This window comes from Pituophis catenifer, unplaced genomic scaffold (genome assembly GCF_029215685.1).
Source record: "Pituophis catenifer annectens isolate HBS135680 unplaced genomic scaffold, rPitCat1.0.hap2 SCAF_2, whole genome shotgun sequence".
Lineage (NCBI taxonomy): Eukaryota > Metazoa > Chordata > Lepidosauria > Squamata > Colubridae > Pituophis > Pituophis catenifer.
In genome coordinates this window covers 87,463,955-87,487,377 of record NW_027256882.1, presented here as the reverse complement: position 1 = coordinate 87,487,377, position 23,423 = coordinate 87,463,955, and the positions used below count along the sequence as shown (strand labels likewise).

At 34.7% G+C, this 23,423-nt stretch overlaps 1 protein-coding gene across 2 annotated transcripts; it reads left to right on the top strand.

The window, feature by feature from the left end:
• Nucleotides 1-1,386: 1,386 nt before the first annotated feature.
• On the top strand, nt 1,387-22,128 carry RBM5 (RNA binding motif protein 5). Of its 2 annotated transcripts, XM_070937093.1 has the most exons (25): nt 1,387-1,492; nt 2,174-2,228; nt 4,897-5,107; nt 5,529-5,690; nt 6,570-6,639; nt 7,080-7,153; nt 9,154-9,237; nt 11,985-12,045; nt 12,197-12,262; nt 12,996-13,156; nt 13,574-13,671; nt 14,102-14,189; nt 14,824-14,901; nt 16,210-16,273; nt 16,612-16,703; nt 17,108-17,186; nt 17,590-17,681; nt 18,132-18,293; nt 18,704-18,850; nt 18,936-19,007; nt 19,161-19,340; nt 19,929-20,003; nt 20,508-20,605; nt 20,688-20,817; nt 21,517-22,128. In XM_070937093.1, the coding sequence occupies exons 2-25, from the start codon at nt 2,212-2,214 to the stop codon at nt 21,640-21,642; spliced, it is 2,487 nt and encodes an 828-aa protein (XP_070793194.1). In that variant the 5' UTR covers nt 1,387-1,492; nt 2,174-2,211; the 3' UTR covers nt 21,643-22,128. The 2 variants fall into 2 exon arrangements, with proteins under 2 accessions (XP_070793194.1, XP_070793196.1); XM_070937095.1 differs by lacking the exon at nt 20,688-20,817 and having other exon boundaries at nt 21,777-22,128.
• The last annotated feature ends 1,295 nt before the right edge of the window (nt 22,129-23,423 follow it).

The following is a 23,423-nucleotide window of genomic DNA, read 5'->3' as shown; positions in this document are numbered from 1 at the left end:
CGCGAGCCATCACCCGTTGCTCTTCTGGGTTCTGGCGTGCCGGCATGTGCATGCACACCTGCCACCTGGTCTTCCAGTTTCTGGGGTGCATGCAGGCACGAAAACCAGCTGGCCAGTGCGCATGCATGCACTGCAAACCAGATAATCATCTTCCCAGTGTGCACATGCGCACCAGGCAGCTGCTCTTCTGGTTTTTGACATGCAAGCATGCCCTTGCGCACTCCTGTTTGGACACTCGGTGCTGAAAAGGTTCGCCAATGCTGATAAACATTTGAACCATACATAAGGCTTGAAACAATAATATTCAGTAAGCTATACAGTTGCTGTATTTATATGATACAAGGTGCATTGGGGTTAACAACCAGATTAGTATGGGGCCTCTGCTTGTGGGGCCCACAGGCAAATGCCCATCAGACCCATGTGTTAAAACAGCTGATACGAATTTATCAACTGCATTGATTCACTTAACTGTGGCAACTAAAGTTGTAAAATGGGGCAAAACTCACTTAACAAATGTCTCAATAACAGAAATTTTGGGCTCAGTTGTGGTCATAAATCGAGGTCTAATTATTGGTTCAGATTACCCTTTCATAGTACTGTGTTTTTATTTAAAGCACTCATTTTTGCGATTCATTTCAGTAGTGCCATTGCCAAAAAAAGCATAGAATGGGGTTAACTCAGTTTTTCAGACTTTTTAATAAAACGTTTCTGCACCTGGGTTTAAATGTTAAAACTCCCAGTCGTGCTCTATTCCTTATAATTATCAATTACCAATAGTAAAACTGAGTTCTGAGTAAAAAAAGTTTCTATAGAATAACAAAAAATAAATAAATAAATAAATAAAAAAATAACCCGCTTGTGCCCATAAAGCAAAAGTTTGCCACTCCCCATTTTCACTAAAGCGAGGTTCCAACATCGGTGAAACGAGCATCAAATAGTAGTGCGCGTGACCATAATTTTTTTAAAAAAATTAATTTACAGCTCAAGCTACTCAAACAGCGAGAATAGCGCTGTACGCCTTTGTTTTACCATAAGGGCCTCTCATATTACGTCGCCAACTTTATGAAATGGCCGAGATTGCCAGAAAGATCAGCCTCACAAGATGGAGGTCTGCCCGGCCCCAACGGACCGCAAATACCGTAACAGAATGAAAAGGTTAGGATTTGCGCCGATGGGACAAAAACAAACGCAAGACTAACATCGCGATTATTCTCGGGGTCTTCCTTCCCCATAAAGCTCGTTGGTGGTCTGGGAAAACAAAAGTACTACATCACCCAGAATGCTTGGCGAAACGAAAGATCGACGCGTGCGCACTCTACTTGCTGGAATATTCTAGGAGTCGAAGGAGGAGGTAGCAGGTGCTGAGAATTGTGGGTAGAAGACGGTGAGTTCGACGCTGTCGCCATTTTGTAGCCCTTGTGAGAAACTGTGGCGCTTTTTGGTTGTTGTTTTGCGGCTGCTGCGGTGGCGGCGAGTCGTTATTCTCTTCACGGTGAGTACCGAACCTGAAGCTTATGACGTAGAGAAAGGCTATGCAATACAAAGGTTGTAAGGAATCCGTATTTGGGTGTTTGACAAAACGATGGCGATAAATTTGCTTTTAAAAAGGCAAGTGAGTTGTTAATTCTCTTTGGAGACTTTAGAAAAAGCCATTTCGGAGAAGCCCAAGGCGCTTAAAGTAGGCCCGCGGTTCACTTTCTGCAGAGGGCGGGGTCCCGCCATTGGTCGATCGGATGGGGCGATTCGCCCATCCTCTTTTATTCGGGGCTTGGAAAGCTAGTTGGGCATATCTGCTTTCCGAGTCGCATATTTGTCTTCCCAATTACCAGTCTTTGTAGGCGCTTTGGTTTTATATATTTTGGCAGAGATTGAGGAGAATCGGCTACCATTAAATGACCCCTGCATCTACCACAGGCTGTTTCGCTGTTAATTTACTCAACGTCTATTTTTATGCGAGCTTCTGCCTCTTAAACAGGCTTTGAGCATATCTGGATTTGCTTTACGTAAGCAATTTGTTTCATTGACTAAGCTTTTTTTCTTCGTAGAGACAGCATAAGCTTAAAGTATGGACGGCCATGTTTAGCTAGCATATATGGTGTTATAGGGGCGGGTTTTTTTGGTAAGCAAGCTCATGTAAAGAATTATGCATTGATTTTTTTTAACAAACTTCTAGATTGATATTCTAATTAATCAAGAATTGAAGACAAGAGGATGGGTTCCGACAAACGGTATGTAATAGTGATTTAAATGTTCAGATTATATTTTGAAGGCAGTCTGGTAAATAAAATTAGAACCTTATATTTCAGTATTGAATGTTCTGATTTGCACTGCAGTGTTTATTTGTTTTATTTTTATTAAATTTCTTTGCCTCCCATCACACCACACTTTGGATTGATTATAGTGTTCTACTTCTTCAAATATTCTAGCCTTGTTCAGGAGCTCAGTATTAATTAAATTCAGGAAGAGAAAAGCATAATGTATCCTTCCTATTTTCTTACCTTTGTCTGAAAGAAGCCATTTTAGGAGTAGTTTCCTTCATGAGTCCCATTGAAATGATGAGTGTTAACACATACTTCTCAGGTCACTGAGCTAGGGCTAGGGAAAGGATAAAGTGTTTTTAATAAACCAAGAAATGAAAGCTTTTTATACTTTAGGGCCATATAGAAGTCACTGACTTCTACCTCTTAAAAGGTAAAGAGAACAAATTGCTGATAATCTGTACATTGGAGTAAATAAGATAACATGGAATACTGTTACCAATAAATGGATGCATTTTTCATACCAGCTGAAATGCTAGCTAAGGATGTATGTACAAATAGTCCTCAACTTACAACCACAATTGAACCCAAAATTTCTGTTGCTAGGACAGTGAGTTTTCCCTTATTTAAGGACCCTTTAGTTATTAAGTTACTAACAAGTGAATCTGACTTCCTCATTGAAGTTGCTTGTCAGAATGTCACCAAAGTTGATCATATGGATCTAGGACACTGCTACTGTCATAAATACATGCCAGTTGCCTAGTGTCTGTATTTTAATTACATGACCATGGGGATGCTGCCAATGGTCATAAATGTGAAAAATGGTTATAAGTCACTCAGTGCCATTATAACTTTGAGTAGTCACTAAATGAATGGTTTAAGCCAAGGTCTACCTGTAAATTACTTTGGGGTAACAGAAAATGATAGATTAAATTTCACAGCTATATATTTAACAAGGAACTAGGAGTGTATAAGAACATATGAGAATTATATGAAACTAGTGTAAAAGGGTATGAACAAAATCATTTTGATTTTTTTCTAGAATTAGTTTGACTATTCATTGATACTTTGTCCAAATAATACTATTTCAATATAATAGACTTACGATATTTGGAAATGAGTTCTGAGATATTCAGTGAAATACATGGCAAGTCATATTTGGGATTTTATTTTTCAAATGTATTCACAAGCTCCTGACAAATGGCAGTTTAGAACACTAATACCTTTTGAGCATAACTGTTAATAAATATGAATAAAGCTTTTATATCACAGGTACTAATAAATGTATTTTAGGAAGGAAATGTCAACAAATGAACTGATAATTTAATTCTGCCTAAGATAATTTAATTCTGTTTTAATGCATTTTAATATTTGTATTGTGTGTTTTTAATTTTGGCTGTTCACCGCCCCGAGTCCTTCAGGAGAGGGGGCGGTATAAAAATTTAATAAATAAATAAATAAATAAATAAAATAATCTATGAAGGGTGGTGTTAACCATTTTGACTATAGAAAAATTGGCCAAGGAAATAATTTTTTTGAGTATCTTAAAAATCCCATGTAAATTAATGAAATCAGTAATCAGTACAAATAAAATCATTGTTTTAAAAGCTATGGACAAAATAGATTCTCAAGCTGTTGTCTTACGGCTCATTTCTGATGAATATACTTGTACAATATGCACTGTTTTCACATTTGGTAGTTTGAAAAATAAACACTTCCTGTAAAATACAGTATACAATTGTGCAATTTTTGTCAGTTTATTTTCCTTGGCTTGCAGTAAGAATGGCCCAAATTTACTGTTCTGGACCATTCTGGTCCTGCAATTCTGGAATTGATGTAGTTGGCTGGAAGCTCACTACTAAACTGGAAGCAGTTTCTGGTATTCTTAAGTATGGTATACTGAATAAAATAATTTCATCCTGAATTAATTTGGAGCCAGATCATGTCTGAATTTCATGAACCACTTCCAGTTCAGAGGATTAATTTGTAGAAATTTCTAAACCATTTCTGGAATGAATGATTCTATCCAGTGGAAAAATAGGAGGTTTCAGAAGAGTACAGTAACTCTTACATATACAAGGTCACTTATTTAATAACCTACAGTTGCCTAAGTTCAATCATCTCTCCCATTTCCTAGGGATTTACTCTGTCTCTTTTGTTTTAGGTGGTTCATAGAATAGGATTTATTAAAGTTTTTCCCTTCAACATATATATTTTTTAAAAAATATAATGATTAGGTTTCTTTTTTATGTAACAGCTTATTATGTAGTTGTTTAATTTACATATATTGCAAAGTAAGTTTTTAAAAATAAGTAGAGGGACTTTGAACATTAAATATTCTTTAAAAGTAAAAGAAATTAAAAACATACATGCAGTCACAATCAATCCTAAATAGACAAATCAGAGTAGGATTTAATGTAATATAAAAATTCCATTCTCTTGACTAAGATTCACAGGGTTTTTAGAAGAAAAGGAATGCATGCAAAGTATAATTAAATACTCCAAAAATGGCAAACATTTCCAACTACATGGTGATTTCCTTATACCATACAGTACTGTTTGGCTCTGTTTTTTATTATATAATCTTTGCATGGATGTTGCAATTTTTGAGTTATTTGACTTTATAAACTCTGTGCAGTGTGAGCAGAACTGAAAGGAGTGGAAGATATGGATCTATTATAGATAGAGAAGATCGAGATGAACGGGATTCCAGAAGCCGTCGTCGGGATTCTGACTATAAAAGATCTAGTGAGGAGCGTAGAAATGACAGATACGATGATTATCGGGATTATGATAGTCGGGATTATGATGGCCGAGATTATGATGGTAGAGATTATGACAGCCCTGAGGTGAGAACTGATTACTGTATTTTTGATTTTGGTTAAATAAGTACGTAGTATTCTTTGCTAAATATCAATTGTATATTTCCTGGTTGGATTTAACCAGAAAGCAGTGGAAGAAGAAGGAAGCAATGATGAAACTATCTCCTTGTTGTCAAGTAGACTACACAGATAGGTTTCATGTAATCACCAGCAATCATGTTTTATTTCAGGGAGTCTTTGTATAGAAATGAGATTGTCAAAATTTTATATTTAAATTAATTATAGAAAATATTTACAGAACATTGTACACAGAAACAATATTTTCTACTTACAACATTAGTCTGTGAATGTTACAATGACATTTAAATCTTTAATTTTTTAAATTAAAATTAAGTTAATTTTGCATTACTATGTGACCAGTCTTATAATTGCTGGATTTACTTGACAGAGAGAGCGTGAACGGGAGCGACGTAATAGTGATAAATCAGAAGATGGTTATCATTCTGATGGAGACTATGGAGAACATGATTATAGAAATGACATAAATGATGAAAAAGAAAGCAAGACCATCATGTTGCGTGGGCTCCCTATTACTGTTACAGACTATGATGTAAGTAACTTTTTATTGTTAACTTAAACATTTTAATTTGCAGAATAATTCTTTCTTAAAGAGCCTGTACAGCACTGAAAATGTCTTAATATTGTTTCATATTTCAGAACTGAGTGTTTATAACAATTATTCTTTAAAGTAGCCTCCATGCCTTGTATCCAATTGTTTTGCAGTTAGGAAGTATTCTCTCCTCCTCCAAACTGAAGACTTGCTGGTAGCTGCTCCTCTGATTAAAAGGAAGAGTTTTGTTGAAATCATTTGTATGATTCCTATTATAGTTCCCCACCACCCAATTATTTTCACAGGATTGCTCATTTTACAAGTTTTTATTTTGGCAGCTGTGAATCAGAATTCAGAAGAAGAGCATTGCATCATAAATTCTAGGATGTATTTATTCATCTAGTTTATATGGACAAAATCTAAAATCGCTGTTTTGAAATATCTTAGAAATTGATGAACAACATATTCCTCCCCTCCCCCTTTTTAGAGTTCTTGAACTGCCTATAGTATTGATGAAGTTTCTCATCAATACTATAGGCAATCAGCTTCCTATGACTGGAAAAAATTGATTGGCCTGTGGCTTCTAGTCTTAATTCCTTAATCACTATACTGAACTTGGTCACTTAGCATGGTACATAATAGCTGAAGATTGGCACCTATAAATTTTGAACCATATAACAATGACATAACAGATTTTATTTCCTAAGGGTTTCTAGATTATTTTTGTTCTGAAATCTTCAATTACTCTTAACTCAGATTCTAAATTATTTAGAATAATTATAAATTTTAGAAGTCATGTTAATACCAGACTGTTGTTTTCCTTCTTTATAGTTTTGCTTAATTTGTGAACACTAATAGTATTATTAAAATTGCATATAGATACGAGAGATCATTGAATCCTGTGAAGGCCCTCGGCCTGCAGATGTGAGATTGATGAAGAGAAAGACAGGTGAGAGCATTAACCTTATTTTTTTGGCACAGCCTTCCTCTTCCCCAGGCCTAAAACATTTTCCAAAAGTCCCCTTCACCTGCAAGTACAAAACAAAATGAAAGGTTTGCCATGGATAAGGAATTTAGCCTTTTGAAAGGCTATAGGTAGTGGAAGAAGCCTTCAGTTTTTATATATATTTAAACATGTCGGTAAGTAACACCATAAATTTGATTCTTAAGTCTTAGTAATCCATTGCATGGTTATCTATCTTGTTCAAGTAGCCTATTAATGCAGCTTGGTTTCCTTGCCATGGCAAAACAAGAAGCAAATTCAGAGTTGACGTCGCATTTATAAAACTGCTTTGTCATGAAGTAATGAAGCAGTTGGAGAGAGATTCACCTGTTTTAAAGGAACTGACTAACACAAGTATCCCGTCTATATCTGAATGCTGTCTCTAGGTGTAAGCCGTGGTTTCGCCTTCGTGGAGTTTTATCACTTTCAAGATGCTACCAGCTGGATGGAAGCCAATCAGGTTGCTTCACTCACAAAGTCTAGATAATTCCTGAACATGGAACAAGTCTGTACAGTTTTTAAAAAGGAATAAATAAAACTGAATGAAGGAGTGATTTGATTTAAAAATCATAACTTCCTTAAAATGAAATGCTTTGTATATATTAAAATTTTTGTTAAAATTTCATAGCTTTACCCCAAAATACAATTGGACCATTTACTTTCTATAAAAAAGTTTGCTATCTCAAAAAGTGTCTAAATTGATTGATTTAATTGACTTATTTTTTTAAAACCTATCATGTATTGAGCTAGAAAGACTTTTCTGATGTATGGTATCAATAATTATAAAACTAAATTTACAGATTATATAGCGATAACTAACTGGAAAAACATTTTCACTATGATTTAACAAGTAATGATTCTAAAAAGCAATGGAGTGCTTTTAAAATGACTGAATAATCAAAACAAGAAACACTACTAAGGCATTAAAATGTATATTTCCAAGATACTGATATATTGGTATTTTGATTCAGCAGTTAATAGCATAACTACTATTTTACTGCATTGCTGTCAAGGTAGAACTGTGCCTCTAGACCAAATTAAAAATACAAGGAGCAAAACTAGTTATATTATAAAATTTGAGAAAAGATTTTAATGTGAATTTTACTGCTGTTTTTAATTATTAAATGTTTGGACACTGTCTTTCTCTTAAATTCATATCGTGGCCAACAATTAAGTTGAAGGGAATAACCAATTGTTGCATACAACAAGTGTTCCGTATGATTTATATAGCATGCAATTTTAGTCCATGAATGAATACCTGGACAAATCAGGGTAGCAAATTATGAAATCATAATTTTAATATATACAAAGCTGTGTCAATTTTCATCTTGAATCCTGTTTCAAATCCACTCCAACATAACCACGCTAGTGTTAGGGAAAAAAATAGTTGAGCCTTCCTATTGGCCCTGTTGCTGTTAACTGTCAGACAAACATGATATATTGTAAATATGCCAACATATTTTGTTTGTGTGCATATTCCAGTTTTGGGCCATTTTCTCATTTTTCTAGTGTAGCAATAAAACATGAAATTTGCACCATAGGCCTGTTCAATCTTTTTAAGCTCTTACTATTTCTATTAGAATTTGACTTATTGAAGTCAGCTCTTATTTTAAGATTAGATCATTGTTTCGTCAACATACACAACCCCTGGACACATTTAAAGGTGCATCTCTCTGAAGAGCTGTAAAAGACTTGAAGGATTTAGAGGGGATACAGGTTTTGGATATTCAGGAACAAAATTTAAAATTCAGAAACTTGGCTTCTTTCTATACATTTAAGTAGCTTATCCAGTACTTTGCTAAGTATGAAGGGGCACCAAAAGCAAAACAAATAATTACTGTACTGGCAAAAAAGTCAGTGGCAGTTGAATTTGGTTATTAAATATTAGGATATTGTGTCTTTTCTTCCTATTTGCACGGTAGCTTTCTCATATAACATGTTAGTCAGAAAACAGTTATGCTGAACATGTATTCAGTTCCTGACTTTTAATTTAGCTTCTTAGAAGTATAAGGTCATCTTGACAAGAATTACTTTACTTTCAAGGGCACATCATGAAGAAAACAACTGAAAACAATTCAAATGTTTTGAAGTTATAAAAGTCTAGTCCTGGGGAAAGAAGTGAAGCAGTCACTTAATACTTTAAAGCAGTGTTTTGCCATGTCTTTACGAATTTTGATCTCCGTAGAGACACTTTCTGGTTCCATGTCAGCACTTAGTTTTGGCAGCTTGATCAACCTTCCCTGATTCTGTTTGCTTTCACTGCACATCCCATTTTCTTACTGCCCATGTCCTGCAGGATTGGATGGGCAGAGTGTAGGAGGCGGTGGTTGGTTCTCTGCATCCTCCCCATATCTTGTCCATTTAGTTCATGAGCACTGAATCCTCCGAAGTGTGCTCTACCATGGGAAAATCGACACATGCTCTGTGATACTGGAATAACTAAATGTGCTTTTTTTGCAGAAAAAGCTGTTGGTTCAAGGGAAACAAATTGCGATGCATTACAGCAACCCCAGACCTAAATTTGAAGACTGGCTTTGTAACAAGGTATGGTAGTGTTTACAAAGGCATTTTTAACACATATTCTTAACTAACTGCCCAGCTCCCTCAATGTATTTTAACAGATTCCATTGTAATTAGCCATTCTCATACTATTCACTTCTACTAACAGATAAAATATCTGAACTTCAGATAATATTAAATAGCTTAGCATGAAGCAATTTATAAGAAGTGCTAAAAAGAAGTAAATAGCGTTTAATAAAATATGTATGTTAATGTGGAAATAGCCATCGTGATCATTACTATAGGTGACATTGCATTTTAAAATAATGAGAACTCATTTAGTGTGAGACTGCTGTTGCTTCTCAATTTAAAATAACCAATTGCTCTCTTGTTTTTGTTCCTTTTCATAATGGTACTTAACCAATCAACTATTAAAACATTTATAAAGGAGAAAAAGAATCCATGGGAGTTGGGTGGCTTATACATTCAAATAAAAAAAAAAACTCTGAAAGAAATTGTAAACATATTTTTCACAAAATCAATGGATGCATTAGTTGAATATCCTATATTAGCCTGGAGAGTTTTCCTGCACAAAGACAAATCTAAAGTAACAGCAATAGATTTACTTCATTATAGTAATGTTCTAGTAAAAACACACTTCTCAGTGTATTGACTTAAAGTATCTTCTTAATCTACGTACTCACGTATGGCTTGTCTTCAACACTCAAAAAGCAAAGTAGTAGTTGGCAATTTGAAAACTAGGAGACCTTAGTATCTGTAATGCACATGTATTTGGGAATCTCAGTAAAAGGAACGACAAACATAGGACAACTCACAAATTACTTTCTCCACAGTGGAGGAAAGAAGATAATTGCCGTAAATTTGCCTACAGGTAGCCTCTGCTTACCAATAGCTGGTTCATTAAGTAATGGTGCAATGGTGCTAAACAAGTGATACTTAAAATTGGCTTTTGAAGTACCAGCCATTCCAGTGCCTCCACGGTCATGTAATCACAATTCAGACACTTGGCATCTGGTGTACACTTACTACAGTTTTGGCATGAAGTCATCATTTTCTGACCTTTTTACAAGCAAAATCAATGGGAAAGCTGGCAGCAAGAATCACAAGTTGGCTGTTGTCATTTCTTCCTGCCTTCCTACATTAGTGATCTGCCATTCACCCTTGCCACATCATCCATTCCCTGGTCTTCCTACCCTCATACCATGCCATCCACACACCAGCCTCCCTGTGCTTGTGCATTTCTGCACTTTTCGTCTTGTAGCATCCATCTCCCCCACCCCCAGTGTTCATGTGCTCCTGGCTTGCACCAGGTCTACCAAGCTTTTTTTCCTCACACAGCCTCTGCCAACCCTTTACAGGGAAATTCCTCACACAGCCTCTGCCAACCCTTTACAGGGATTGCCCTGGCCTTTCCCACACTGTATAAATATTTTTTTTTTTTTTGTGGATGAATAGGCAGGGATAAGTTGTTTTCCCTTTGTCTTATTTATTTTACCTAATTATATAGGCACCGATCACAATATAAATGACCCTGGGCATGTTAATCAGTAAATACCTAAAAATCATTGTAATTAACAAAGTATTAAAAGCTATGCTAAATAAACAAAGGCTATCAATAATTGAGCCACTTCACTATTACATAACTAATGAAAGCAAAAATGGAACGTAACTTGCTCTGTTAATTATACGCTCTTCTATGATCTGGAATATATATTTAGCCAATCAAAAGATGCTAAAATTTGAAATGACATTCAGAGAAGTGCCTTCTTTTGTCCTGAGCTCAAAGTTCCTCCGCCCATAAGCTTAGAACACTGGAAAAATGCTTAAGAGTTTTAAATATACTTATAAATAGATTTTAGTGAATAGGATTAGTGTTCATCCCAAATTCATAAATTGACAATAAAGAAGATAAAAAAGAAACAATAGCAGATATAAACAACTGTTGCATTTTTACAAATGTCAGCATTTTAAGATTTTACATTCATATATAGAAGGGAAACATGAGCCTTTCCATTACCCTTCAGTTAAAATGAACAATATTGCAACTGCATAACACATAATGGTAGAGAAAAAAGAGCTCCTTACCTTGGAACCAGGAATTAAATATTAAAATTAAACAAGTATAAATTCCTGCTTAAAAATCAGCTCACACTCAGCTTTCCATGAAGTCGTGGGTTACAGTTCTTAATTCTCCTTCCTCACTATCTTGTCTTTATTTAATATTTAAGGTCTGGTAATTAAAACTGACTTAATACCTTGAGAGATTTTTTAAAAGTCATTACATTAATTTCTTCCATTTATGCAGAAATTGTATTTTAATACTGAAAATGTAGAGTATTGGATTTAGAAATAAAATAGTTTTGTAACACCATTTCTCATATCTTAGAATGCTTCCTGGACAGTGAAGACCTTAAAAATACTCAGAGCTTAATGTTTAAAATTGTAGTTTCAGGAACTAAAGCATTCCCTGAAATCATAATGTTCGATATTAATTTTATTTAGTACTCTTTCTATTGTCCTGGATAGGACTGTGGAGTTCAATTAATCATCAAGCTCATGGGTGCCAAAGCAAATTCTACTAAATTCCAAATGTGTTATCATTATTGCAATTTCTTGCTGGGTAATAAATTGATATTAATAGTTTTTTTCACTAATGACATGAAACTACCATCATGGGGTATTTTAAAAACAATGTTATAGGTATGGTCTATCCTACAGAATGTTTGATCAGGTGTATAATCTAAAATGTAATGGGTTTGTTTATTTGTTAGTGCTGCCTTTACAACTTCAGGAGGCGACTAAAATGCTTCCGTTGTGGAGCAGATAAATTTGGTAAGTTCTGTTTGAATAAGTTATATTAAACATTTTTATTTCACAATTGAACTGCATGTAATTCCATTTCTGACATGGTAGAGGTCTATTGATGTCATAACACAAGGTTCTTGATTATTAAGCTTGTTTTTCCACCTATCTTGCAATGAAGATTCAGAACAGGAAGTGCCACCTGGAGGACCAGAAGCTGTACAGTCTGTGGATTACTACTGTGATAGTAAGTTAATTCTTATTGTATTGTAAAAATAGGTTAGCAGAGGTATGTCTCTGTGTTATGCAGACATCAACCCAGATTCTTTGGGGTGGGGTGGGGGTGCTATTTACAACTGAAATTCACAAGAAGTAAAAAAATCAAGTTAAAGTTGCTGGAGAAATGAGTAACCTGACGAAGTATGGGAAGTATGACGTTTTCCTTTCTATGAAGAGCATTGAGACTTTTTATCCTACTCTCTTCAGCCTGAATTCTGCAGTTAACATCTCTTTTCTTCTGTTTTTCTTTTTTGATTAGCTTTTATTGTCAAATCTTGGAATACATTTTTTCATTTCTTCCCAGGATTGCTCTTGTTCCTCTTTCATTCAGCAGCTGCACCAGATAGTCCTTCCTTATAGTTTTAGTACTTAGTATTTACTGTTTTTTGCAGCCTCTTTATTTACCTTAAAGAGAAATTACATGTGAACGGTTTTAAAATTTTAATTAAGCTAAAATGGTTGTCCTTCCCTACTCCTGCTTTGGGAAGTGCGGAAAGGATTGTACCAGCATGAATTATGATAGATAATCTAACATAGATAGCTGCATTATATCAATAAATTTTTGGTCTTTTTCAGAATTTCATAAATATGTAGTTTTTCCTTGCTTTACTTATAATGCATTATAGACTTTTATGTATATCTCTTCTTTGTTATTGTACCGTGGATGAACAAGTGTTAACCATATCTTTATCTTCCCACAGCCCTTATTCTGAGAAATATAGCTCCTCATACAGTAGTGGAATCAATCATGACAGCACTATCACCATATGCTTCACTGGCAGTAAATAATATCCGCCTTATTAAAGACAAACAGACCCAGCAGAATAGAGGCTTTGCTTTTGTACAGTTGTCTTCAGCCATGGTAAAGTATATTTTATTGTATTTCAGTATTAAATTTTGTGTGTATTCAATATTAAATTTCGTATATATTTTCTACGTTCAAGTTCAGTGTAGACGTGTGCAACCCTTTTTATTTGCATAAATAATAAAATCAAATATCTTCAGATTTTTCTTCCTGATAAAAATATGTACATGATTTAATAGGTGTAATAATTATTATGACCATAACATTGTTAATATCCTGATATGTATATTTTAATGTCAAGTTCTGAATTCCCTTTATACAAAATCTTATCTGAATTGAATGAATAAATGCATTGTACTGGGTTTTTTCCTTACGAAGTTTTGATAGTTGAATTTTTTTCTTATAAATCCTTTCTGACAATGGTTGTATATAACAATTTAAACTTTGTCTCATACCAACAATTACTTTTCCTAGGATGCTTCTCAGCTGTTGCAGATTTTGCAGAGTCTTCAGCCACCTCTGAAAATAGATGGCAAAACAATTGGTGTGGATTTTGCAAAAAGTGCTCGAAAGTGAGTTATACTTCTAAAGTTGTCTTTCAAATCTTCAAATGCAGTACAATTAGAAATTTATATTGCTGCTTTATTGCTTAACTATCAATTTTAATGAATAAGCTTTACAAAGAAAACAAGTTTTATGTGTTTCTGTGTGTGTACTCATTAAAAATATAAGCTCTATTTCATAATAGTAGCATTTAAATTCAGCTAAATGTTTGGAGTTAAGCATTTATTTTGATAAGTAATGGAATAAAAAATCTTCAATTTATCTTCTTATTCTGTGTAGTACTATTTTGATTTCCAGAAAATACAGTGGGGAAACTGATGCACTTAGTTTATCAACAGTTGAGCCACATTGTAATTTGCTTGTAATTTTGTTTTGAAGCTCCTCGATTTCTAGTAATGTTGCCTATGAAATAGACATAACTGTCTTTTTCTTTTTCAGGGACTTGCTTCTCCCAGATGGCAATCGTGTCAGTGCTTTCTCTGTTGCTAGCACAGCCATTGCTGCTGCTCAGTGGTCATCAACCCAGGTAGGAATTTGTTTTTAAAGTTGCTGATTCCTAAGACTACTATACTATAGACTTATAGACTATAAGTCTATAGTATAGTATCTATAGATTCTTCTCTTGGCCTTGCAGGTCCCATGGGCTCTATTTGGTTGCATTTTAATTTTCAAAAGTTAAGTCATTTTCTTTTCAAAAGTGAGTTAGCATGCTATAAAACAGTGATAAAATCAAACATAAATTTTCTTTCATTCTTTCTACTTTTAAAACTACCCATGTCGCTCAGGGACACTATATCCATCAATGCTTTGAATATGAATACATCTCATTTTAGTGAATAAAAATGATAATGGGTTGTAGCTCAGTGCTTGTTTATAAATATGTCAAGGAAAAGGAAATAAAAGTGCTATATTGAGGCTGCAGCATCCTGAGAGACTGGGTTTTAGAGAGCAGCCTCATCAATTTGCCTTTTAATGGATAAGAGTTGAGTGTCTTGAAGGCTTTATGTTGATCATATTCTCAAAATTAAAAAATGTGTTCATGTTAGAAACTTGGGAATTTCTATGCTAGTGGAAAGCAAGATTTCAGAACTGATAATCAGCATTCATGTGAACAATCTCTTTGCTCTATTTACTATTTAATCATTTTCTTTAATTTATAGCCTCAGAGTGGAGAAGGAGGCTCTGTTGATTTCAACTACCTTCAACTTGGGCAGGATGGTTACAATCAGTACACTCAGGTATGTGTAAATAGTATTAGAAATTAAGACTTGAAGTTCTTGGGAGGAAAGTGTTCTTCATGCTTTAAAGGTACTCTTTCAGGAGGCTACTGGACTTTCTGTTTTTTCTTTGAAGATGTTTCGCTTCTCATTCAAGAAGCTTCTTCAACTCTGACTCGATGGTGGGGAAGAGCTGAAGAAGCTTCTTGGATGAGAAGCGAAACATCTTCAAAGAAAAAACAGAAAGTCCAGTTGCCTCTTGAAAAAACATCTTCGGGACAACCATTATTTGGATGACTGAGAATCTCCATAGTCATTTGTATGCTTTAAACTACCTCTTAGGAAGATTGGACCATAAACTTTATGATAGATGGTGAAAATTTGGGCAGATGAGGCAAAGTAAACGTACTAACTATTAATACAGAACTAACACAGAAGAAATGTATTAACTATTAAAATACACAATTGTGCATTATAAAGCCACTAACAAGGAACAGTACAAAAGTCAGCAGAAAAAAATGCAGCATAAAGGCTAATCAAAATAAGCTATACTAGATGAACAACAAAAATAGGCTGAAATGATAGAAATGTAAAAGGTAAGATGATGATTTCTTAGCCTGGCCCTGAAGTAAATGGGATATTGGTACTTTGTGAATTTATATTGATTTATATGTCCAGAAGGTCACAACTAAAAAAGCCTTCTTTCTGATAGTCATCCTTTTAACTTCAAAATAAAAGATTGGAGGAGGGGAACTATCCTTCTGTTCTCCTGATTTGAATTCTTAATTGGACTTGCTTGCACATCCATGCCCAGGGATTAAGCCTCTGACCTCCCATGAGGGGTGCTGCAGGGGCCTGCCATTTATCTTTCCATACCTCCTGGGGAAACACTACAAGATAGATGCTAGCGCTGTCACTTTTAGGAAAGAGAGAAATAAATTTCTAATTTGAAATTCCAGTACAGTAGTTCTTAAGTTGCTATATATTTCTTGTATCTCCAGTTCTCACATCTCTGGAAATTGAGGGATGCTTGCATGTTTTGAGTCAACTTTTCTCACCAGAAAGAAAAGGATAAAACAAAATGAAAATCATACTGGCCCCCTTCCTTTTAAAAGCTCACCTTAGAAATATTATTTTGATTGGTGGTTCATCATTTGATTTTCTTGGGCTCTGTTTGATGCTCTCTCCCTAGATGGATAGATTGACTTTTGTTTTTTCTCTTGACTCCTGTGTAACTGATCATTTGAGGATGAGGGTTTTCCCCATTCCCTAAAGGATCCATATCATGAAACAGTAACCTTATCTTAATCCATTGCCTGATGTTCACAGGATTATCAGCAATTTTACCAAAATCAAGCAGGAACATTGGACACAGATACAACTACAGCTTCTGGTAATTTTTCCTCTTTGTGTCAGAGAAATACACTTTTTTTCATAATTTTGTATGAGCATCTTAAATCAGCTTGATTCAACTCTGGCTTGAATAGTAAATTGATAGTTTGTCATGCGTGTCTTTTGAGCAGCATTCATCTTTTAGGTAAACCCCAACTAAGGGATTTGAGTTAATTTTAATAGTCTGCATGAATTATTGTGGCAAGTACTCAATAATAGTTATTAGTAATACTCCCCCAGGAAATGAAATTGCTAATCAAGGCACTCCAATGAGTTCTATCAGTACTATTTTAGATTTTGAGCTTTTCATGGAATATCCAATGCACTTTTTTTTGGCAGGTGGTCCAAGTACTGCTGGTACAACTACAGCTGCTGTTGTTTCCCAGAGTCCTCAGTTGTATAATCAACAGACCACTTCAGCTGATACACCGGTAAATTATGTTGTCTTCTATTGTAAAAATATTGGTTTAGTGTAGAGCTTCATTGCATGAATGCAAGGTGAAATTATTTTAATGAATTTTCATCTTAATTTTAGCACTATTTAAATTATACCCATTGTCTGTTTGGTTGCACAGGTATTGATTTGCGGATTAAGATGTATTGACTTGCCTGAGATAGTAATTGAGTGGAAATTGAACTGTGGGTCTTGTATGTGCAAAACTGGCCTTAAGAGCTGTTTATTGATCTTAGTATAATATTTTTTGCATGTGTCAATATGTCTGAATAACACACATAAACATAAATTGCTTATTCTGAGTATAATGTTTTGAAGAAAATTTATGTATTTTTGAATAAATGCTATGGTTTTTTAAGTTTATGATATTTTTTTCTGCAGACGCAAGCTGCACAACCAAGTACTAGTTCTCAAGTGTCATCCAGTTCTCCAACTGGTATAGTTCCTGGCACCAAGTATGGTGAGATTAACTATTGCTAGATGAAGCATTGGATAGTGGAAAATAACTATTGCTTCCGTTACCAATCAGTATTTATATTTATTCAGTTTATTGTTTTCCTGAGATATAAATCCAGAACATGTAACTTACTTTCTGAAGGATTGGGGAAAGTATGGGACAGTGATGGGATTAAATTATTTCTTAAAAATAAACTAGACATTTAAGGGATGAAGTAAAAGAAATTGCTTATTTGTTTCACTAATCAGAATTCTAAGACAGTTTTTTTTCTGTCCTACATTTAGATTAATATCTATTGTTGTGCCTGCTAGTTACATCTTCCCATATTCTTGAATTCAAGATAACGTTTTTGGTTTTTTAGAAAAGCAATAATTTAATCTAAGTAATTTATCCATTCAACTTGCAGCCATTCCAGACACTTCAACATATCAGTATGATGAATCATCAGGTTTCTACTATGATCCTGTGACTGGATTGTATTATGACCCAAATTCTCAGGTATACAACTCTCCTTATTTTTTCTTAAGTGTAAAAGTACTCTTGTGTTGGAAATGCAGACACTTGAGAAATGTCAATATGTTACGTTATGCTGATCAAGTAACAGTGAGAATCTAATTTACATATGTGCTATTGTTTTTGGACAGCCAGTTTAAAATGTGCATGAAGCAATGTATTCTGACATGTTTGCTTGCTGTACTGGATCATAAAAATACATCTTTTGTTCAAAGATGCAGTGTGATTTTAACTAGTAGGCCTTTAGCATCAAATTCATTTTTGAGTATTATTGGAAGTAATTTATAGCTGTGTAGAGATAATATGAATTTGTGTAGCATTTTATGTGCAGATATTATGGCTACAAATTTCATTCTTATTTCTCATTTCAACTTACTTAGAAAGTAAAAGTATTTTTTTCAGCATGAAAGATAAATAGTTCGCTTTTTCTTTCAGTATTACTACAATGCTGTTACACAACAGTATCTGTACTGGGATGGTGAAAAAGAGACTTACATGCCTGCTGCAGAAGGTACATCATACCAGCAAAATAACGCACCTTCAGCCAAAGAAGGAAAAGAGAAGAAAGAGAAACCCAAGAGTAAAACAGCTCAACAGGTGATAATTAAAATGAAAGCTGCTAAGTCCAATATTCTGTTTGATATAAGTGGCTACTCATTTTATATAAGAGTCCCATAGAAAGCTATGTAGTATAAAAGATAGGAAGAGAAAACTTGTGTAAAAGAGAAGCAATGAATGAGTAGCTAAAAAATAGTGACATTGTTATTTAATTGCTAGATCGTGCTATTTGAACTGAGAAAAATAGTTTTAATTTCTAACCATTGGTAGAAAGTTCACTATGGTAGATATTTTCAAATATGTGTCTTTTCACCAGATAATTTACAAATAACACTTGTGGAAATAATCTAAAATGCTATGATGGCAGAAAAAGAAATATATGGAGTGGAAATGTTAACTTTGGTTTACTATACACACTGTGAGTTAATTGAATTATTCTTCCTGTTCAGATTGCTAAAGACATGGAACGTTGGGCTAAGAGTTTAAACAAGCAGAAGGAGAACTTCAAGAACAGCTTTCAGCCCCTGAATGCAAGAGAAGAAGAAAGAAGAGAATCTGCAGCAGCAGATGCTGGTTTTGCGCTCTTTGAAAAAAAGGTAAAATGTTGACTGCTAACTCAAGGAATGCAAAAGAAATCTATCATATGAAGATTTTGGATTTACTGGTTTCTTCTTTTTCTAGGGCACCTTGTCTGAGAGACAACAAATAATAACAGAAGTGATAAAGAATGGTGATGATGACAATCCGTTGAAAGTGAGTGTACAGAAATCTACATTCACTTGTGATATTTAAAAAATTGTTTAAAATGGGAATCCCTATATCGTGTTGTTCTTCGAAGCAATCTACTTATCTCCTGTTGCCCTTTCAGTAATTTATTCACTATAATTGTTCAACGTTATTTTACAGCGTGGTTTGGTGGCTGCTTACAGTGGGGATAGTGACAATGAAGAAGACTTCTTAGAGAGATTGGAGAATGAGGAAGAAAAGCTAACGGATTGGAAAAAGTTAGCATGTTTATTATGTAGAAGGCAGTTTCCCAACAAGGAAGCTCTTGTTAGGCATCAGCAGCTTTCTGATCTCCATAAGGTAAAGTCCTATTTCAAATCAATATATCCAATACCAATAAAGGAGAATATTTGTAGCTCAGGGTTGAAATGAGGGGTCTTTGGTGCTCTCTGGGCTTGCTTGTATTTTGTATCTATTAATGTACATACAGACTTAAATTTGTGTGCTGCTTCTTCAGCAACTAGGCAGCCAGAATATAGTAGTAATGATGATAGTGTTTTTTCTGGTGTTCGATCATTTTCGATTCTTGAACACTGCCTGGACAAGTCCCTGCAGTCTCTTCAATATGTAAAATGAACAAGCAACATTTATAGAATGGAGAAAATGTTATAAATGCACAATATGAGGCCTGGGCTGCTTGCAGCTCTGGAAAGCCTTGAGTGCAACCCCCAGAGATCTACACATATGATTAACAGTGGTATTATTTCTATTGTGGCAGTAAAGAAACATTGCTAAATAGATGGGTGGAGATTAATGATATTGACTATTTAGTTTATAATACAAGTTTATATTGTCTGAGTACTCTGCATTAGAAAGGTTACGCATTTTATTAACCACCTAAATCAGTCTTAATTATTATCATGTTCATTGGTTATATTCTTTCTCTAGCAAAATATGGACATTTACAGAAGATCTAGGCTATCTGAGCAAGAACTTGAAGCCTTGGAAATGCGTGAGAGAGAGGTTAGTACCATAAAGAGCATAAATACCTTCAAAGCATAAGCATCATAAAACTTGCTACATACATTTGAAAAACAAAGATTCAGAGCTGAAACTTAAAACATACATGAAATTCATAGAAAACAGATTTCTTGCCTGTCACATTTAGAGCTACTAGACATTGATTGGGATACACAGAAGATAATATTACCATGCATCCTGCTATTTTGTGGTATAGATGTTAGATGTACTAATCAAAAGCTCGTATGTGGTTGCTCTTTACAGTGCAGCGAATAAACATTTTTTTGCTGTGTTCAAAATGTTCTAATACGGCCATTTAGTGCTGTTTTTAACAACATTAGGTAACAAATCTTAGTTCTGAAAATCACTTGCTCAAGTGGCAGTAGAATAGGTTCCTTTTAATAGCAAATGTTACTGAGAGGTCTTTTCTTCTTCAGTTATCAGTATGTTTTTTCCTACCTCAAAGCAATAGGATAACAATATGTGATAATGGAATTTATCTTTCAGATGAAATACAGAGACAGAGCAGCTGAAAGACGTGAGAAATATGGTATCCCAGAGCCACCAGAACCAAAGCGGAAAAAAGCATTTGATGCAGGCACTGTGTAAGTATTCTATACTACAATTACAGTTGCAATATTTTTCCCAGATCTTTTTAAGGGTTAAGTATTTATTGCTTATCTACAGGAATTATGAACAGCCCACAAAAGATGGCATTGATCATAGCAATATTGGCAACAAAATGCTGCAGGCCATGGGGTGGAGAGAAGGGTCAGGATTAGGAAGGAAATGTCAAGGCATCACAGCCCCAATTGAGGTGAGCATAAATCTATATAGTAACACTGAATTTATTCTGTGGTAAATTTTAGAAAATAGAGATTTTGAAAGATTTTGCTAAGCAGAAAAAAAAAAAAGATTCTATTGGCTTTGGGTGCTAACAGCAGCAGCCAGATTGGTGGTTACTGCTGTGGAAGATTTTCTTATAATTTAATGGAAATGTTTTATTTTAATTCCCATGAAAGCTAGCAAAATTACTTTATCTAGAATCTAGTCTTTGAGTATTTTTGATTTGTTCCCTCATACTATTTTTAGGAACATCTCAGCAGTAATATGATTTCTAAGTCCAGATACTTGATTAAAATCCACACATTAAATGCACTGTAGGACAGTGGTTCCCGTTCATTTTTTTCGTGTAGATTTCCACAATGTGGCAAAACCTCTGGCAATATAGCACTTGTATGTGCTGTGACACAAATGACTGCCAGTAAAATTTGATTTTCTCTATATTTGGCAAGATAATGTTCAATTTAGTTTATTTTTGCCTAGATCAGAAGCTAGCTTTTACAACCACGCATGGTCTCCACACCATAGTCAGGAAGACATTGTCCTAGCAAGATCTTAATGTTGAAAAATAGATTCTAGTTACTTTAACAATGCCTTCTTTAAACATTGATGTCTTGAAGCATGAGATACAACTGTTCTTTGAAAATGCTAAGATACCTATTTTCTTTTGCAGGCTCAAGTGAGAATGAGGGGAGCTGGGCTAGGAGCAAAAGGTAGTTCTTACGGTGTTTCTACAGCTGACTCATACAAAGATGCCGTACGGAAAGCTATGTTTGCCCGATTCACTGAAATGGAATAAGTTTTGTCCATATTGGAGACATAAGATTTCACTCTTCCAAACTGACTGTTAAAACCTTGAAGGCCTTGGAGGCACTGCAGTATATAGGTTGTGGGTTGGAATCACTTCTATTTTAATTTTTCTTTTCCTTCCAGCACTGCTTCTCTTGGTACATGATAGATCATAGAATGCAAAGCACTGTGGCTTCATGTTGGAAGAACCCCAACAAGTTAAAAAGAAGATACTGCATCTTTATACATTTATGTAAATAGTGTAAAATAATGTGTTGTGTTCAGAGTTTTGTGTATTCTGAAAACCACTTCTGTCCTGTGGAGCAGTTAAGGAAGTGTTACTGCTGTTCTCTGCTTACTTTGTATTGTTTATCATTTTTGGCAGTTACCTGTACATTTTGTAACATATGTATTTGTATAGATTTTTTGAAGATTTTGATTCTAGATGCCAGTCCAGACTTCTTTTAAAAAGAAATAAAGCCTGAACCAAGCTTGAGTTTTTTATAAGGAACATGGGTTATTTTGTGATGTGGATTAAATAAGTTTAAATTAATCATAAGTAGAAAATCAGGAATGAATGGGAATTGCTTTAGTCTTCATCAGCAGGGGAGAAGTGTGCAACAAATTACAGGGCTGGATCAATAAAACTAGATAAGAAACTTTAATCATAGAAAAATTACACGTGGTGACAGATAACAGCAAATGTAGCAGACTCTTATTTCCTCTGAGCTGTGGGATCTGTGGTACATTTGCTTTCTCTAGAAAAAATAGAGGTAGGGTTGTCAAATAGGCTGAATCTGCTTAGCACAGCATTACAGCCTCCTGGGAGAGAATGGTAATTTAGGACAGCATTTCTTTAGGATGTTCATTCAGTCTGAGCTGGGGTGAGGTATGAAATCCCCACTCTTTTGGAGATAGTGTGCTACTTCCTGACACAATTGTTAGAAGGGATTACTGTGCTACAATAAAGAAAATTACCATTTATTTTCCTATCAGACGGGTGAAAGCCTCTTGGCTTCTGGATGATTGGGTTTTGTTCTTTTGGGGGGGGGGGGATGATACTACTTCAACAATTTTACTCTAGCATCTGTAGTACAGGAAAAGCTCTGTTCCAGTATTGAGCCTGTTTAGGAATGCAAAGGGCTTCATGATATGCACAAGAACGATTAATGTGGGAGAAAGGAAGCCTGTGTATTCTGTCTAGTTTTATAACAATTTTAATGGCCCTTGATGCTCCAGCATACACCAAAGCATCAGAACTACTTTGCTTACACTACTTTGATGACATAGAATTCAAAATGCAAATATTTTTCTATAGAACATCATTTCAGGTTTATGCCAGCTGAAAGTTTCATTTTATTTATTTACTTTGTGCTTTTTTATTTTCCAAATCCTAATATACTAAAAAGAAAATGATAAACTCTTATTTAAATATTGCTACCTGGGTAACTGGTACTCATTACTCCCCATGAACTTTATACAGTCATGAACTATAGCTAATAATTAGTTAATTTATTATTATTATATTCGGAATTGCTTTTGAATTGGGATTTCAATTTTTTCTACATATTTGTATTACCAAGAAGTAACTATTAGCTTGATCCGTGCTCAAATACACTGAAACTGCAACCAGAAACCAAGGCTAAATCCGAAGGCATAAACTGTGACATCAATAATGGAATTGGGCATGCTTGGCTGTGCTGCTAATAAGCATTACATAGGAATTCCCTAGGGAAGAAGGGGGAAATAAAAATAGAGAATATTATTTAACCTTCAGTGGCATTCTTCATG